Source organism: Molothrus ater, chromosome 25, assembly GCF_012460135.2.
Source record: "Molothrus ater isolate BHLD 08-10-18 breed brown headed cowbird chromosome 25, BPBGC_Mater_1.1, whole genome shotgun sequence".
Classification (NCBI taxonomy): domain Eukaryota; kingdom Metazoa; phylum Chordata; class Aves; order Passeriformes; family Icteridae; genus Molothrus; species Molothrus ater.
This window is the reverse complement of record NC_050502.2, coordinates 2,447,737-2,466,923: the sequence shown is the minus strand read 5'-3', so window position 1 is coordinate 2,466,923 and position 19,187 is coordinate 2,447,737. Positions and strand designations below refer to the sequence as shown.

At 50.3% G+C, this 19,187-nt stretch overlaps 1 protein-coding gene across 1 annotated transcript; it reads left to right on the top strand.

Moving 5' to 3' along the window:
- Nucleotides 1–5,922: 5,922 nt before the first annotated feature.
- On the top strand, nt 5,923–18,863 carry PNPLA1 (patatin like phospholipase domain containing 1). Its single transcript, XM_036398384.2, has 9 exons — nt 5,923–6,573; nt 9,342–9,574; nt 10,589–10,654; nt 12,693–12,905; nt 13,326–13,386; nt 13,466–13,606; nt 13,862–13,955; nt 14,291–14,401; nt 14,923–18,863. Exons 1-9 carry the CDS (start codon nt 6,369–6,371, stop codon nt 14,924–14,926), a joined length of 1,128 nt encoding a protein of 375 aa, XP_036254277.1. The 5' UTR covers nt 5,923–6,368; the 3' UTR covers nt 14,927–18,863.
- The last annotated feature ends 324 nt before the right edge of the window (nt 18,864–19,187 follow it).

Genomic DNA, 19,187 nt, shown 5'->3' with positions numbered 1-19,187 from the left:
AACGGGATGGGGCTGCTGTGGAACTGCCTTGAGCTGTTTTATTTTCCAGCATCACTCTCATTCCATGGTTATGACAATGGGAAGATGCCACCAGCTCACACCCCAGGCAGCAGACCAAGAACTCAACGTTACAATTCACTTTATAAGTATTTGACCAATCCCACAAACAAAAGTACATTGACAGCAGTTCTATCCACCACTATAAGCACACATCCCTTTGGTTAAAACAATGCTTGCTTATTTCAAACACAATACCTGCTTGTAAGCCTTAAGATACAATGCACAGAGCTCCATGATTAAGCTTCAAACTTCCTAATATCTTGCTAGATAAACTTCTCTGTAGCTTAGGGAGTTATTCTAGACAAGTGTTAATACACAGACCATTGTTCTATTTGTCCTTGCTTTTCTACTTTTCAAATACTTTTTCTGCTGACCAATCTCATGGCTGCTGCTTGGCTCCAATCCCAGTTCTGCTGTCTCTGAGGCCTTTTGCAGCTTTCCCAAACCCTCTGATTTTGTGCATTCCCACACTCTGCCAGCTGCAGTGCTGGTGAAGGTGTCACCGTGAGGGTGGCACACAGAGCCCTTCCCTCACCACGTGCTTGTCTCCCACCCAGGTGAGGGAGGACGCGCGGCTGCAGCTCTTCTTCAGGGACATGTCCTACAGCTCCTTCAAGAACCTGGCTGATGCCTACGTGCAGAGGGAGCTGACAGCCAGCAGGCCCAACGTGGACCTCCAGGAGATCCAGTTTGCCTACACGGTCCATCTCACGGCCACGGTGGCGGGGATCTGCAGCCAGGCAGTGAACAGGATCATGGGCTTCGGCACCCGCTACCTGGACGATTCCTTTGCACCCTACGGCAAAATTCTGCAGGTGAGGAGGAGGAGGAGGAGGGTGAGCCTGGGGCTGAGCTCCCAGCAGCAAGTTTGGGCAAGTGCCCCAGGAAGCTGTGGCTGCCCATCTGTAGAAGTGTTCCAGGACAAGGCTTGGAGCAACCTGGGGTAGTGGAAGGTGCCCCTGCCCACGGCAGGGTGGGAATGGATGAGCTTTAAAGGTCCCTTGTAGGCAGAGTTTGGGGTGATTGGGAGTGGGGCTGGCTCAGCCCCATCCCCAGCGGGTGCAGCTGTGAGAAGCAGGTGAGCAGCACTGACAGCACTGAGCCATGGAGTGCCCAGGTGTGCTGAGCAACCACAGAGGGAACAGAGGGCACACAGTGCAGTGCATAAACAGTGAGGGTGTAAAAGGCTGGGCTAAAGAACAAGCAGAGCTGATGCTTGAAGCCTTTGGGCATTGTATGGTGATGCTCTGTGTATTGTGGCTGTCTCAACGGTGACAGTCCCTCCCAAAGTATTCCATGATCCTAAGAATGTTTCCTTCTGTCTCAGCAGAAGAGAGAAAAGCTCAGGACAGACCACTGTGACAGCCCAGACTGACAGCGGGCACTGTGGTGCCTGGGAAGCCAAGGATGAACATTTGTGGTGGGAGGACAATCCCTGATGGTGACCTGGATGTGGGGTAACCTTCTGAGCTGTGGATTTAAAATCTTTTCAGGAGAACCAGCACTGTGAAATGCTTGAACCCCACCTGGCTGGGGGTCAAAAGTCAGCAAATCAAACAGAGCCCACATTTCACCCTGTATTTGTATTTTAGCTCCTGCCAAGTGCTTGTGCTGAACCTCAAGGGTTGTTGCTGTTTGTGCATATGTATTTATTTACCTGCTTTTCTAAATGTTTTTGTGAATGTACAACATAATTTTTGTAGTTTCTTCTACCAGCCAAAGATCCAGTTTGAAAAAAAATTCTAAAACTCAAATAAATTGGTGCCTAAATGCCAGCCAGGCTTGTCTGCTGGGAGTTGTGTTATAGATGGAATAATGTTTGCTTTGCTCCAGCTGCTGTGGGCTGCTCCTTTCCAGCCAAATTCCAAGTGGCACAAGGGACTCTGAGAGCAGATACACAGTGTTGTCCTGCCATTTTTACAATTTATAGGCCTTCCCTTTCCAGCAGAAGGAGATTTACTACCCAGAGCAGCTTGATCTGACACCAAGAACTGGGTAAAGCTCATTCCCAAGTGGTGCAGGAGCTGTAACATCCTCAGGGGCTGAGGGGATTTACAGCTGCTGGGGTCTCACCCTATGACTCTAAGAAGATGTGAAATGCCAAAGCGATTTAAGCCCTAATCACTGGGAATGTTTCCAGCTAATCTTTGCCCAGAACCCCTAAGCAGGGCCATGGATTAGGGCAGCTCTGGGCTGGGCTGGGGGGTTGCCAGGGCTCGGTGTGGAGCATCTCCTCTGCAAGGGTGGAGCTGGCCTGGGGTGAAGGAGATGAAGTTTTGGGGTTTGCAATGTGCAGGGGGGATGCTCTGGTGGGTTGAAGGTGATGGTGGTGGCAAACAAACGTGTGGGTGTGTGTCACTGTCACATTTGGGGTGACAATCCCCCATGGGCCGCTGGTGACAGCCCAGGTTTGCCCAGCACCTCCTCTCCTAGAGGATCTGACCTCCTTGGTCCTTGTAAAACCCAAAGTAAATGAAAAAGGGGAAGCAGAGTCCTCACAGGACAGAAGCAGCCCTTCCCCACCCCAATCCATGTCCCCAGAGCCTTCAGGGCTGTTTGACAGCCACAGGATTGAGTCACCGGCTGCTGAGGGAAGGGGGACACCTTGCAGGGCTCCATCTAATTCAGCCTGCGGTAATTAGAGTGTGGAAAACCTTAAATCCCACTCCTGGCTCCTGCCAGCAATGAGTGCAGCATCAGCACTGTGATTCCTTTTGGCTGGGAACCAACCCAGGAGATTTTACTGTGGGAGAGACTGAAACCGCCCTCGTCTGTTTGCAACAGCCCCGACATTCCCGTTCCCTGCCCACACCCGTGGGGCTCTGCTGGGCTGGGAGCAGGCCTGGGTGAGCTGCTGCTGGGGATGTGGTTACAAGGTCACAGGATGCCCCTGTATCCAAATTTCTTTTGCATCTGACCCCCCTGCTGGGTCAGGGATGGGTTGGGATTTGCATGGAGCAGAAAAGGTCTCTGTCTCCTCATGGACTTCCCAGTGGAAAGTCAAATAGTCTCTGTCCCAGAGGTTATCATCTTCCATCAGCACGTGGGATGCACCTGCCAGGTGAAACATCAGACAGGGAAACTCCCATTCCCTTCTCCTGTGCTGTGCCCTATACCACAGCTGAACCAAACCCTCTCCTTCTCTGCTCACTGGACCTTTTCCCACCCAGCGGGGCAGCTGTGCTGGGGGAACAAGGAGCCAAACCTGCCCAGCCCCTTGCACAAGAAGGCTCCCAAAAAACCCAACCCAGTGTGCAGGGATGCTGCTCCAGCTGGGCATGGTGGGAAGAAGTTGGGAGCAGCCACAGCTACCTTAGTGCAGCACCCCAGGGCTGGTGGCTTTTGGAGCCCAGGTCCCTTCCCATGAGCAATTCCAGCACCTTGGATTAATCTCCTGGTTATAAAATTGGGACCTGGCTGCCTGTGACCACTGAAGATATTAAGAAGGTTTTAAAGAAGGGCAAGTTATTAGTCCTGGGGGTTTGAGCCGTTTCCAGCTCTTGGCATTACCTTCATCCTGCCCTAAACACCCCGTGGTGGCTTCCCTCAGCGATGACAATCGCCTCGTACGAAATCCCCAGCTCACAGCCACGGCCATCTGGGCATGCAGATGATCCTGCCCGGGCAAAACACAGCCCTGCACAGCCCCCAGCCCACCCAGGGCTCATGGGAGCCGGGGGCTTTCTCCCCAGACCATCCCAGGCTGCTGGGGGATCCTGTGTCCCCAAAGCCGTCAGTCCCCACTAATCCTGCTTTGGAGCGCTTGGGCGGGGGAGGGCAGCTTAGACAATCAGCCCGGCACTTAATGAGCCAATTAATGCAAAATTTGCTGTCACTAAGAGGATGATGACAAGGTTTCATCTCACGGGAGCATGGAACTGAGCCAGGCAGGATGATGCCTCCTGGATGCTGTCCTGGGCCTGGGTGCTGGCAGCTGGGGAGGGTGCAGGGGAGATTGGGCACCTTGGCCCTGCTGGAGAAGCCCCCATGACTGAGAGCATGGACAAAGCTGAGCGTGGACAGAGGAGTGTGTTCCCACAGCTCCCATGGGATCATTTATACCTTTCCTAAACCTTGGCTGTGCAGACATCTTTTATGGAAAATCCTTTCCTTAGGATTTTTCCTCCTGAGAAGCTGAAAGGCCTCAGGAACAAAATGTAAACAATGGTTATCTGCTGCTATGGAATGCAACAGGTAGATCTTTGATTAGCCCATGTTGGTTGTTTCTAATTAATGGCCAATCACAGCCCAGCTGCCTCAGACAGAGAGTCCAAGACACAAGCCTTTGTTATATGCCTTCTTTTTCTATTCTTAGCCAGCCTTCTGAAGAAATCCTTTCTTCTATTCTTTGAGTATAGTTTTAATATAATATATATCATAAGATAACAAATCAAGCCTTCTGAAACATGGAGCCAGATCCTCGTCTCTTCCCTCATCCTGGGACCCCTGTGAACGTGGTCACACCTTGGCAGTCAGGGCTGGGCAGGGCTGAGGAGGTGCAAGGGCTGAGTGAAGCAGGAGCATCCTACAGCTCTTTATGCAGAGCCTGATGGAGCCCCCGGGGGCCTGAGGCAAACAATAGGAACAGTCAATGCCCAGGGAACATGGGAACAACTCACTCCAGCACACAAACCCTCTGCACTTCCAGTGCCCTGGCGTGTCTGGACCAGTCACAGCAACAGGTGATAGTTTTGTCCTTCATGAACTTGCCAGTGCTGGAAGAAAATCCTTCAAATGAAGGGATTTGCTTTCCCAAGGGCTGGAGGAGCCAGTGGCATGAATCACACAGATCAAAGCTTTGATATCTCCAGGAGGCTGGTGCAGAGGCTGGGGTGTGTGGGAGACTCACCCAGCAAGGGGATCATGAGAAACATCAGACACTGGAAAGACAAGAAATTAAGGGTTCCAGTAAGGCTGTGGATCTAGAAGCCCTGATTCAGGCATTTGTTCACCTCCAGGATAATTCCATTCATAATTAAATATATCCTGGAACTGGCAACCTCCTCCTGGGTGTCCTGACATGCAGGGAGCACCAGAGACCAGCCCTGGCCATGCTGTGACATTTACCTGGGGGGTTCCAGGCCATGTCCACCTGCTGCTCCTGGTGACATTTCAACCCAGGGACATTTTGCATGGCAGCGTGGGGGACTCTGCTCCAATTCCTGTCTTGGGGATACGGTCATGGCTGGGGAAGGCAGGGAAAAATGTATGAAAATTTGGGATGAAACAGCACTGCAAAGGTGGTATCAGGATGCTGGGACCATGCTGTGCTGTTTTGGCCAGGCTGGTGCATGGACACAGGGAAGGAGAGCCTTGTTCTTTACCCACATGTTGTGTTGTATACACAGCCCTAATTCTAACCCACGGAATGTTTCCTCTCAGTGTGCAGCTCTGTGGATTTGGACAACAGAAACGACACAATATTTACCAGTACTTAATAAATACATCTGTTAAAATGGCAATTTTTGTTCTGAATGTTGGCAGCAGCATTGGATCATTAGAAAAGACAAGAAATCTATGGCATTTCTCCCTGGTTTTATAAGTATCCCCCAGGCAATGCAGACAGTTCAAAGGCAGCTTGATTCTGGTTCAATAACCACAGGTTTGGATGGTGCTGCTGTAGGGCCTTATTGAGAGGGGAGAGAAAAGCAAATCCAGGTCTTTGGTTTTTTCCTGATGCAAACAATATCCAAGGGTCAGGCAAGGGCAAAACCCTTCCAACAGGGAGCAAACTTAAGGAATATTTCCAAACCTAACCCAACGTAACGCCCTGTATCCACCCCTTGTGTAACACCCTCTGGCTTTAAGTGTCTTATACAAGCCTTTACTCAGTCAGTACTGAGCTGTGCCTAAGCTGGGATTGATAGAGAATCCAATTTAGGAAAACACCCTTTGATGAAGAAAGGATAAAGCAAAGAGGAATTTTTGCACGGATGTTCCCAAGTGTGACGGGCACAACAGCACCAGGACCCTCTCTGGGAGGACTCCTGGGGCACTGCAGACCCGTTGGCATGAGAGGGGAGCCCTGAATCAGCCCTGAGCATCTGAGCTGGCTGTGGTTGAGGATTATAAGAGCTGTTTTGATCAGGGGAAAATTTCTGTTTTTAGCACAGGCAGCAATTAAAATAGCTCGCGAATCTCAACGCCTCGGGGAGCTGTCATAAAAGGAGGCAGAAAATCCGTCTTCTGGACTCCTCTGCAGCTAGAGATGAGCCTGGAGGCAGCAGAGGAGAAGACAGCCTGAGGTTCACCTGGTGAAAAAGGACAACCCCGAGACCTCGAGCCAGATCTGCTGCTGTGATCCCGAGATGGCTGTGGAGGATCTCCGGGCTGCTTCCAGCACCCCTTTCTCTCTCTCCTTTTCGGGCAGTGGCTTCCTGGCCCTGTACCAGGTTGGGGTGGTGCAGTCCCTGCTGGAGTTGGCTCCTGAGCTCCTCAAGTCTGCCTGCAAGGTCTACGGCTCCTCGGCCGGGTCGATCATCGCTGCTGCCGTCGTGTGCGGCGTTGGCCTCGGTAAGAACGCCCCGGCCTCGAGTCCTTCCAGGAGCTCTCCTGCTCCATGAGCCCTGGGGAGGTGCCTCGGGGTGCTGGGGGGTGCTGGGGCTGGTGGAACTCTCCTCGCTCACCAGGCATTACAGAAAGTCAAGGTGTTGCCACCTTGGCAGGCAGCACGGTGCAGTTTTGGGAGGTGTAAGCTGAAAAAGCCGGTTCTGACAGCCCGCGTGTTCCCCGGCTCAGTGGGCAGGAATCACAGGGGCAGATCTGGATGTACCTGGCATCCCATATCCCATTCTCCACTGGCTCCTTTTCCTGCTCCTGCTGGAGGAGCAGATCCCCTGCCCTTCTGCTCTGAGGTCCGAGGGGTGCTGAGGTGTGTCCCAAAGGCAGTCAGGGCAGCCCCAGGGGCTGGATTCACCCATGGAATGCCCTCTTTTCCCCGTGGATCAGGTTTCTTGGGATGTGCAGCTATGAAGGGACACGAGTGGCTGCCACACAGGTATCTATAGAGCTGGCAGCCTTGTTTGCATGCCACTTTGGCTGATCCCACTCAGCCTTCCCAGAACAAGGGGAGATTCCCAACTCCAGGTGCACCTTTCCCTGTTGCTCCAGCAGGATATTCCTGGAAAAACAGCAGCCTGCTCCAGCCCAGGGCTGGAATTTCTCTTATTGCTGCTAAAGGGGTTTTCCTCTGACCCTCTTTCAACCATGTGGAAACAGGGCCCTCCAGCAACAAGATCCTCCATGTGTAGAATTAATTCAGAGTAGTTAATCCACTTTTAATAATCACATCCTCCCATATTTCCAATTAGTGCCCATGTGTAAACAAGTGTACACAAGACTTAAGACTCTAAAGCCTGATCCAAATTCTGCTTCAAGCAATGGGGACATTTAGGAGGAGCAGAAGGTTTTGGGGACCAAATAATGATGGAGGAAGCTGGGAGGAAACATACAGTTCTTGAAACCTCTGGTGGATGCTGGAACTGTTCTTCTGCAGCTAAAAATAATTAAAAACATTGGCAAATATGTTTAGATAAGGCAGAAAGGAACATTTCTGCCCACGTGGGGATGAACTCCTCCACAAATAAGCAAGGGCCCCAAAATTTCTGATTCCTCCTGCTGCTGTAATGGATGGAGCTAGGGCTGCCCAGCAGTAAAAATACATTCAGCAACTGCTCTTGGTGGGGGCACCAGTCCTGAACTGGGCATCTGCTTCCCTGGAGGTGGAAGGCAGCATCCACTTAGAGGGGCTGAGATGATCTTGTGCCCAAAATATCTTCCCCAGAGGAAGAAAAAGACACTTTGGACAGTGATAACTCTGGTCAGGTTTCTAACAAGGAAAATGAATGTGGCACAAGCTCTGTCATAGTCATAATGAGGATGACTGGGTCAGGAAGAAGGTGAAAGGTGTGTTTGGTGTCCCACTGGGTGGCTGCAGTCAGGTGCCCGTCCCCTGCTCCAGGCTGGCTGAGGAGCTCTGGGCTCCCAGAGCCAGCCTGTCCTCTGTGACCCCACCAGTCCCCTCGTGGGGACATGCTTGTCACCAGGCTGGTGCAGGCAGGGACAGTCACATTGCTGCCAGGCTCATCCTTCACTTGCTCTGCAAAGCTGCGCTCGGCTCTCACCTCTTACCCAGCAGCTTGTGGGCAGTTTTTCCATGTTTTCCCCCATTTCCAGGACACAGAGCAGCCAGACAGGGACCTGGGCATGCCCCTCCTCCCTGGAGGTCTGGCTCTTCCAGCATCCCCTCTGTGCAAACCCACCCGGCGTTAATCATGGCCCCGTGTGGCCTCAGCATCTGCTCAAACACACAACAACCCCTCTTAACGCCTGTGTGGCTCCAGTTGCCCTCAGGACACTGCACCTAATCCGTCTGTCCTGTCCACACAATCCCATGAGAACGCATGGAAACCTCTGCCCCTGCAAAGCCTTGGTGCTGAGCCAGGCCCGGGGCCTCGTGCTGGTGCAGGGTCCCACCCTGGGTGCAAGGACAACTCTTTGCAGCTTTGGTGCTGGATAAGCTTTCACTGCAAGGGTTTAACCCTCCAGGTGGGATATTCCCCCAGGTCAGATCTCCATGTCAGCAAAGGCACCAAATTCCCTCTATGGTATCAGGCTGCCTGCAGGATTTGCTGCACTCCTCCTCCTCCCCATCACTGTGAAACCTTTAAAACCTGGAGTCTCCTGAGCCCTCAGCCAGGGCTCCAAGGCTCTGCTCCTTTAAACGCAGCTCCTGGGATGTGCAGACACATGCCATGGCTATTAACACCTCCCCAGAGCTCAGGTGAGCCAGGAATCCCAGCAATGTGGAGCCAGGACACCTGGCTTGCAGGAAAGCCCTGAGCAGAAGAGGTGCCCCTCATCCCCACCCAGGAGCCAGCCCAGCTCCCTGTAAAGCTGGGGCTGCCCACGTGGGAAAATGGGAGGTGGAAAGCAGGAATGTGTTGTGCAAGTCAGGTTGTCATGGATAACTCTGTCCCCCTTCCTGGGGCTCTCTGGAGCCTTTCCCTAATCCAGACCAGGAACTTCTTGAGGCCCCATCTCTGGTGCAGGTGGGGATTTCATCAGTGGGGTCACACAAAGACATGGTGTCCTTTGAGGACATTATGGGGATCATGCCCCACTTTCTGCCCTACCTCAATGTCCCCCACTGTAGCAGCAGTGTCATCCTGGGGTAACACAGAGGGGCTGCAAGAAGCTTTATTTGTGAGGAGTGTTAAAAATAGGATTTAAAATACAACTGTTAGTGCAGCAGGCATATTGATCTTCTCATCTTCTCTCAGATGACATCAAGGAGTTTTTCTTTGCACTGGCAACAGAAGTCAGGAAAACCATCCTGGGCCCCCTCTCTCCCAAGTGCAGCTTGCTGGCCAATCTCAAGACTGTCCTGCAGCGGATGCTGCCAGAGGATTCCTACCTGCTGGCCTCGGGGAGGCTGCACATCTCACTGACACGGGTGGTGGACGGCCAGAACGTCATGGCCTCGGAGTTCAGCTCCAAGGAGGAGCTCATTCAGGTACACAGACCTGAATATGGACATGTCCCAAGTGCTGGTGGCTTCAACTGCACTTTTTCTACCTGAGATGGGGAGAGTCAGGAGGTTCTGCCACAGCCATGGTCCCACCACAATGGGCTCCATGAGCCTGGGGCTGGGGAGGAAGGTTTGAGTTCCAGGATCAGATGGAACAAATCATGCTAAAAAAAGCAGCAGGTTTGTTTCCAGCCTCATAGAGCTGATGTTGGGGCTCTAATAGTGACTTTGCAAAGAGCCCTGTCAGTGCTGATGTGACCTCTCAGCTCTCCCTACAGGTCTCTCCTCAGCCATCTGGCAATGGTTTTCTTGTTGCCTCAGCACCTTCCTGGGAGGAAAAAACTGGACAAAGCTGCTGCTGAACAACAAGCAGCTCATTAACCAGTAAATTATCTGCTAAGGGGGAGAATCCCAGGGTAAAGTCCTAACAGAGCTGACCCTGAGGTCCTGGGTCCCTTGTCCCAGGGAGACAGTAGAGGATGGCAGCTCCATGGAGATGTTGGAGTTGACCCCATGGTGCCCCAAGGAGCCTGGGGTGCTCATTCCCAGCTGATGAGATTGGGTGGGAAATTATTCCAAATGTCCCAGAAGTGGCTTTAACACTGACAAATCCCAGCAGGGTGAGGATACCTTGTAAGGGTGTCTTGGTTTTGTCCAAAAACCTGCAAAGATGGAAATTGGCCCCAAAGCTTCAGCTTGCCACCATCAAAGGGCAGTGTTGGACACGGACATGTAGATTTACAACTATTAATTCTGGCAGCTATAAAATTTAAAAAATGCAGTGTTGTGCCCTGCTCTAGAGAAGTGTTTCCACTTCAGTGAAATCAGATGTTTTCCCTTTCTTGAAGCCTTTCTTGCCACAGTCCCCAGCAAAGTCCAGGTGGCACCAACAGCCTGGTTCCAGACTTTGTCAAGGCTGAATTTTCAGGCCCCATGTCAGCAGCTTTTGTGCAGAACACTGACAGGAACATTGACTTCTGCAATCCCTCTCCTCCCCAGGCTCTCCTCTGCAGCTGCTTTCTTCCAATTTACTGTGGATTCATCCCTCCATCCTACCGAGGAGTGGTGAGTGATATTTCCACTGAAACACACACTCCCAGCAGGGTGTTCTTGATTTGAAGTTTACATTCCTCTGTAAAGGAGGAATGTACAGACAGGGAGGGATAGGTGTGTCCAGGCATTTCCTTTAGTTGATGGAGGATCATGAAGCCCATCAGCTTATTCTTCACCCCACCCTAAGATGACAGCTGGGTGGAATTGCCATCTGGAGAGTCCTCTCCTGCTTTGCCCATGGACAGACTGTGGATGACCTTGCAGATCTCTGAGTGAGATAAGAGGACGCCCACAGTGGGGACTTTGAGACACAATCCAGTTATCCTGGGCAGGGCCTGGCTGCAGGGCAGGTTCATCCCTCGGCTCAGGTGCTGACTTGCACAGCTGAGACATCCAGAGTCCAGAGGATCCTCCCCCAGCCCTGAGCATTTCCATGCTCTGCCTGTCTGAGGGAGGGGAAGGAGGAGCTCGGCAGTATTTTCCCGTGGCAGTGTTTTCCAGTGGCAGTGTTTTCCAGTGTTATCTGGACAACCTGTGCAGGGCCTCACCATCCTCACAGGAAAAGATTTCTTCACAATATTCCATCTAACCCTAATGGCAGTGAGAAGCCATTGCCTCTTGTCCTGTCACTCCAACTCTCTTGCAGCCCCTTTGGGGTCTCTAAGGTGCCTGGAAATGTCCAAGGCCAGGTTGGACGTGGCTTGGAGCAACCTGGGATAGTGGAAGGTGTGCCCTGCCCATGGCAGGGGGTGGAATGAAATGAGCTTTGAGGTCCCTTCCAACCCAACCCATCTCCAGGTCTGTGATTGCTCTGTGAGGCCTCTCTGCACAGTTATTTCAGCAACATTTAATTCCATCAGCTGTGACTTCCAATCCCACTAAGGGAGGTGGTAAATCCAGATTCCTTTTGGAATAGGGCAATTGACATTTTCCTTGCCCAGTATGTAATCCCTCATGAATCTGCAGGCAATTATTAAACGTGGGGGTCCTGCTGCTCAAGCTCAGGACTTGAAAGTTATACAACACTGTGCATTCAGTGATGTCTGAATTGGCTCTTGACTGCCAAAAATTGTTGTACAAATCTTTGTGAATGAAAATAATTATATTTCCATTTTAATAACTGCTGTGAATTACAGACCTGGTCGAGGAGCTGGCTGGGTGCCACAGGCAGGGCAGGGGAAGGAGCTGGCAAAGGGATAAAGGGCACAGGTGGGACAAGACGCTGTTGGAAGTGGGAAGGGAGGACAAGCTGGGATGGGCTCACGACAGGAGTGTCACCTGTGCAGCTGCTGGCTCCCAACTCAGGGACACTGCAAAGGCCCCCAGAGCAAACCCTCCCTCTGTGGTGGTGTTTGCAGGGGTCCCAGGACGAGATGAGAATCTTGACTCCATGTTTCAGAAGGCTGATTTATTATTTTATGATATATATACTATATTAAAAGAAAAGGATGTGTATATATACATATATAAAAATATAAAAATAGAAAAGATAAAATACAATATATAGTATACAAAATATAATATATAGTATATAGTATATAGTATATAATATATAATATATAATATATAATATATAATATAATATGTAAACGATATTATATTATATTATATTATATTATATTATATTATATTATATTATATTATATTATATTATATTATATTATATTATATTATATTATATTATATTATATTATATTATATTATATTATATTATATTATATTATATTATATTATATATATAGTTTTGGTGTAAAAACTATACCAAAAGAATAGAAGAAAATATTTCATCAGAAGGCTAGCAAGGAAAAAGAATGGAATGATAATAAAATCTTGTGACTGACCAGAGAGTCTGAGAGAGCTGGACTGTGATTGGCCATTAATTAAAAACAACCACATGAGACCCATCACAGATGCACCTGTTGCATTCCACAGCAGCAGATAATCATTGGTTACATTTCATTTCTGAGGCCTCTCAGCTTCTCAGGAGGAAAATCCTAGCAAAAGGGTTTTTCATAAAAGATGTCTGTGACATCCCTCTGCTCCTCCCCAGCGCTACGTGGACGGAGGCTTCACTGGCCTGCAGCCCGTGTCCAGCCTGGAGGAGCCCGTGATCACCGTGTCCCCGTTCACCGGCGAGCTGGACATCTGCCCCCGCGACTGCCCCGCCATCTTCTTCTGCTTCCAGATCTTCAATGGCAGCATCCAGATCTCCATAGAGAACCTGTGCAGGATCAGCTATGCTCTCTTTCCACCCAGCACCATGGTGAGACCACCAGGAACTTCTCCCGGCTTAGTTCTGGTGAAAAGATTAATGCTGCTCCTGCCTGCTCAAGATTTAAGGTTCAGCTCAAACTCCACTGTTAATTAATGGGATTTCAAAGGGAGAGGGTAACACCCACTGTTTTTGCAGTACATTTTGGGGAAGGGACACTGATGATGGGTGGCCAGCTTGGGATAGAGTCCACAACCTGCAAAGGACCAGACAAAACCAGGCGATCTCTAGGTCCCTTCCAACCCAACTCTTTCTGTGTTTCTGACTGGTGCTGTAGTGGTTAGAAACCAACCAGTGCTTGCTGCCTTCCCAAATGGGCCATCCCAACCCTCCACAGTCAAACAGCTTTGGATAGATCCTTTAGTACTGGGATCAGGGCTGTCTAATGACCTCAAGTGTTTTTCCTTGCAGGTCTTGAATGACATTTTCTCCCAGGGGTACCAGGACACGGCCCTTTTCCTGTACAGGAACAGTAAGTGGCACCCCAGGACCCGAGGGGCACCTTGGTGTGACACAGACAAACATCAACCCCTTCTCTCTGTGTCTCCCAGATGCCTTTGGCTTTAACTACTTCGATGGCAATTTCCGCTTCGGCAGCACCTGTGGGAAGAATGACTCTGGCAAATCCAATGGGACGCACCCCGGCCTGTACAAAAGGGTCCCTCAGTGCCTGACCCCTTACTTCCTGCCAGGTAGAGGATTTGGGGTGCTCAGCTTGGGTTTAGGGCTGCTGCAGCCTTTAAGAGCAGCAGGGTTATATTTAAGACATTACTGAGTTATTTATTAAATATTTCTATTTCAAAGACACTTTGTAAGAGTGACTCCAGCTAGAGTTTGGCCTGGGCTTCAGTACCTACCTGGGCTGGGCAAGAGGAGTTATTGCATTTATTTAATTGTTTGTAATTACTGGTCTTTATTTCCTTCTGTGCTGTCACTCCTGGGTGCAGGCTTGTGGAAGAAGGAGCAGGTGAATGGACTGCAGGACCCACTGGCGAGGGTCCTGCTGCAGCCATACAGGCTCCCAGCCTTGCTCAGGAAGGGGTAAGAACATCCCAACAGAGGCATCAGGGAATGGCACACAAACCAGGGGCTGTGCCTTTAGCTGTGCTGGGGCAGCTGAAGGGACACATGGAGGGATTTGGTGTTTCCTGAAGGCAAGATCCAAGGGAGAGCGGGTGGGGCTGGCAGGAATGCCACAGCATCTCTTGCTAGTGGAAAAGATTATTACAGTGTGCATTTACCATGAATGTGTGATTATTACAGTGTGCATTTACCATGAATGTGTGATTACTACAGTGTGCATTTACCATGAACACCCTCCCCTTTTGCTGCCTTCAGCCATCGTTAAACTCAGCCCGTGTACTTTGCTTTTGCAGGGTGAAGAAGGTGTGGGGGCTGCTGGAAGGTGTCAGGTCCCTGGTACAACGACTCCACAAGCTCCTCCAAACATTGGTGCCTGGTTTGCCTAAGACAGCTGTGGACAGGAGGTGAGGGGCTGGGGGTCTGCAGACCCTCAGCAAAAAGAGAGAAGGGTGCAGGGCAGGGAGACTTTGGGAATCTCACCCACTGGGTCACTGATGGTGAGTGTGGCTAAAAATTCCAAATCTGGAGTAGCCCACATTAAAAGTAGCTATTTTTTTATCCCTGTGATATTATTTTGATATTTCAAAGAAGCTACAAACCAGCTTAGTGCCACCTCCCTGCTGCAATACATTTGTGTTCCAGATATTTATCTGCTGGGCTCTGTCCTGGCAGGACACCAGGCACATTCACCAAGATCTTGAGAGATGTTCTGGCACTAAGCTCTCAGGGATTTAAGGCATATCCCCCAAAAATCCACTTGCAAATTCCCTCCTGTGCAGCTGCCTAAGAGCCTCAGAATGATTTTGCCCTGAGGCAGCTGCAAACTCCTCAGCTGTGAGAAAATCCTTTGGAGTCAAACATTCCTGGGGCTGCTTATCCCTGTCAGTACCTCGACCCTGCCTCAGCTCTCACCTTGTTCCCACAGGTAACAAGGATTGTCCCAGCGGTGCCCTGGGGGTCTGAAGCGCTGCCTTGGAGCGTGGTGGGCAACACCAGCACGGCTGCTGGATCTTGAGGGAATTTTTGGGGAGTATTTCTTCTTCAGAACCTGTCTGGCTCTGTCTGCAGTGCTGCCACTGCAGTGCCCCTGCTCTGGCCTCACCTGCTTTCCCATGATGGCCGAGGAAAAGCTCCGGTGCTGCTCCTGGGACCCAGCCCAGGCTGCAAGGGGCCACGGGGCAGCTTCACCTGCAGACCTCACAGCCCCGTCCTTTCCCTGCCCACTCCATCTCCTCCCCACCAGCAGCATCCCTTCCCTGTTTAATGCAGATTACAGGGCAGGCAGTTGCCAGGAAATGCCATGTTTTAAGTGTTTTCCTCCCACTCAAAAACTTCAAGAGAGATTCTTCAGAGAGAGAGAGAGAGAAAAAAGCCTTAGGGAGCATCATCCTGGGCAGGAACTAATTTTTCTACAGTTCCCTTACGTTTTTTGTTTACCAATTATCAATTCTTGAGCTTCACACCTCCCCATAGCCCTGCTTCTCTTGCCTGTGGAGGTGGGAGTGCATTTGGATTCCCCTGGAACTTGCAGCTGTGCAGAAGGATGGAGAAATCTAAAGATTAACCTCCCCATACTTCCGAGTCCTGCAGGCTGCATCTGCTGACATTTCACAAATATGTGAGTTCTTCTCATGCAATTGTCTGTAAGCCACAGCCACCACAGAGCATGGCCCAGGCAATCACACCCTGTGGCACTGGTCTGCACACAGAATTAATTAGCAGCACTCTTAATTATCTGAAAACTGTGCTGCATATCTGAAGCTGTGGATCGGCTTTGGCCCAACTGTGTCTCCCCTGTTTGTTGGTTCCCAACAGGCAACGAATGGATCCCAACAGCAGCAGCAGTTTATTAGAGTAAATAGCCTGATGGGACAGAGGAAAGTTTCATCCAAAGGGCTGAGGAGGCTGCAGAAATGAATGGGCGGAGTAGCTGAAGGCAGCTATGATATAATCAGACTCAAAGTTAACTAGGAGTACTGTGTGAAAGAGCAATATTCTGTCTTCTGCCATCTTTGGTTGAAATCAGTGACTTAGGAATACCTTCCCTGGAATGGGTTTCCTAAAAGAAACCTGGATGCTTATTTCATAAATCATGAAATGGTTTAGGTTAAAAGGGACCTTAAAGAACACATAGATCTGCCCCCTGCCATGGCAGGGAAACCTTCACTGACCCAGGCTGCTCCAAGCCCCTGTCCAGCCTGGGCTTGGACGCTGCCAGGGATCCTGGGGCAGCCCCAGCTGCTCTGGGCACCTGTGCCAGGGCCTGCCCACCCTGCCAGGGAAGAATTCCTTCCCAATATCCCATCTATCCCTGCCCTCTGGCAGTGGGCAGCCACTGACCCTTGTCCTGTCCCTGCAGTTCCTGATGAGGGGTCCTTCTCCAGCTTCTCTGTTGCCCCTTCAGCTCCTGAAGGGGCTGTGAGGTCTCCATCCAACCTTCTCTTCTCCTGGCTGAACAGCCCCAACTGTCTCAGCCTGTCTCCATAGGGGAGGTGCTCCTGTCCCCCTGTAATTTTCTGGCCCATTTTGATGGATCCTGTTTGCATTGGATCCTGTGTGCTCCTGTCTTCCATCCGTCCTGGATGGATTTACACCTCTCAAGCACTGCAGCCTAAGGCAGGCTGCTCAAATGCAGCTGTTCCTGGCACAGGACAAAGTGGAAGGCTCAGAGACACTCAGGCCACCCCAGGCAGGGACAATCAGCCCATCATCTGCTTTTGCACCTCTGCTCCCTCCCACTTATCCAACAGCTCCTTCTCCAGGCTGCTGCAAGCCCCATCCCCACCTCCAGGCAGGATATTACCATTTCAGTCAGCCTGAGGCAGTTACCCTATTGGAATGGGCATTGAAATCCCCCAAAGAAAATCCCATCAGAGAAATGGACCTCCAAATCCATTAGAAGCATCTGCAAACCTCAGCCACAAACAGAAGCACAGTTTGAACTGCCCAGTGTATCTCACCTACCCCTTGTGGTGCTTGATCATAAACAATTGTAAAACTTTGAGAACTTTAGGAAAAATCAATCTGCAAGGAATCACTAAGCTAAAATGGTTTCAGCAAAGAATCCTCCTTCTCCAAACCTGCAGGAATGAGGAAGAAATAAGTCTTTAACAGTTCCATATTCCAGTCAGCTGGGTTTTGCTTTATTAATCCCTCATCTTTTCAAGCAAGCAGAGCTGGTGCTGTCTCCTCTTGGAGACATGAGCTTGGAGCTAATGGCAATGGAGGCTTTGCCAGAGGCAGTGGCTAGAGGCAAAGGTTGGCATTGACTGGAATCATCTTGTGCAGGAGCTTCTTTCACCCCAAGGAAGCAAAGTGGGAAGCCCAGCTGCACCCAGTGGGGGTAGAAGCAGCCTGGAATGCCTTCTCTAGGGCTGGATCATGGAATCATGTGGGAGCTGTGGCCCTGCCTGTGCTGCTGAGACATTGCTGGCACAGTCCACGTGCTCCTCGGGGCAGGTCAGGCTCAGCCTTCAGGCTGGGTTCCAAGTTGCTCATTGCCTCTTGAAAGCAGAAACTGGGGCCAAAGGCAGCAGCAGGGCTCAGAAATGCTCTTCAACCTGGCCCTAAGGGGAAGAAAACCACCTTGGTGAGTCTGACAGACACCTCTGGCAGTTGCAGTGGGACAAAGTGGATTCAAGTGCCTGCTCAGAGCTGCTTCTCTTCCTCCTGTTGTCTACAGGGCAGCCGGTTTTGGTATCCTCAAAATATTACCCCTGTAGCCCTGTCCTGTTGCTTGTCTCATTCTGCTTCAACCTCATCAGAAATGTGAAGCCTGAGGTGGATGGGATGAGTCTGGAGACAAGGCAAGACAGCAGAGCTCCCTCTGGAGCTGGATCCCACTGCAGGTCTAGAGGGAAGAGTCCCTGAGTCCGATGTGTGAAACTGAGCCCAGCAAAGCCAAGCCCGTGGCCAGTCCTGCCTGTGGCTCTGGCTGTGGGCTGCAGGTGCTTTATGCCAGCCTCTGTTTCCAGTCTGGGCACCAAGGAGGGTGCAATTCCTTGTGCAATTGTCCTGCTGGGCACACAGATAACCTGCAGGTGCTTGTGGATAAGCTGCTAGTGCAGCCTGAGCCTCGTGGGATTGCAGGCTGCAGACACTTGTCCAGGAAATCAAGTACAAGTTGTTCCCAAGTTTATCCCCCTGCTGCTGTGGTAGCATCACTGATGTTCTGGCATTGCACAGAGAAAGAGTGCAAGAGCCTTTTCCTGGCCTTGATCAGTAGGGCTTTTCCTTCCCAGAACTGGAAAATCTGATGTGCTTCTGCTCTGGAGATGGAGAGCCTGGACTCACCCCTTGCTTGCTCTCTGGCCTAACAAATGAATCTTGACTCCTCCCACAGGAGGAATTTTTCTCCTGAGTGTTGTCAAAAATGTTGGAGCCCAGCTGCAAAGCAGAGGCAGAGATTCCTGATAGCCCAGAGCTGCCCAGCTTCCAAAGAAACCTCATTCCCACCTCGTTGCTTCCACAAGCTGCTCATAGCTCAGACTGATGGAGCCTTTAAAAAAGCCATCAGGGAAGCACCTCCTACAGCCTAACACTGTGTCCTGCATTTCTCAGTGGGTTGAGAGTTGGTTTGTTTTCAGTGGAAGTATCTTTCTTGCTTCCATTTAATGTTTTCCAAACTTTTGTTTTTAGATCTGGAATGGTAATGGTCCCAGTCTTTCCCCTTTATATTTCTCATTTCTTCTAGACCTTCTAGATATAGCACATTGTGTCTTTCATCACTTTTCATTTAATTCATGTGTCTCCATTTAAAATAATTGTCATGTTGAAAAAGCTGTGTAATTTTACTGAATCTGATCAATTCTGAAATGTTGAAAGATTCATAAGGAAAGAGAAAATAAAGAGTAAAATTGAAAGAAAGATTGCATTTTATCAGATGCTTCTTTGTATTTTTCAGTAACAAGAGAGTGTAAACTGAAATGCAGAGGATTCACTGATTTTCCAAGCAAAGAAAAGGGAGCGGGCATTATTTGGAATATGATTGCAGAAAATTATAAGCTTTGTATTTAAACTTTTTTTGTGTTGCTCGAAAATGACACAGGAAGAGGTTTACCTGCAGCTCTAATATGCTTTCCTTGCATTAAGTATTTCTTTGGCTGCATCCCGAGTTCCTAAGGAGAAGTTTGGATTTGTCTGGCACAGGAATGGCAGCTGGAACCCTTGAGAGGCCCCTAACGAAGGGAG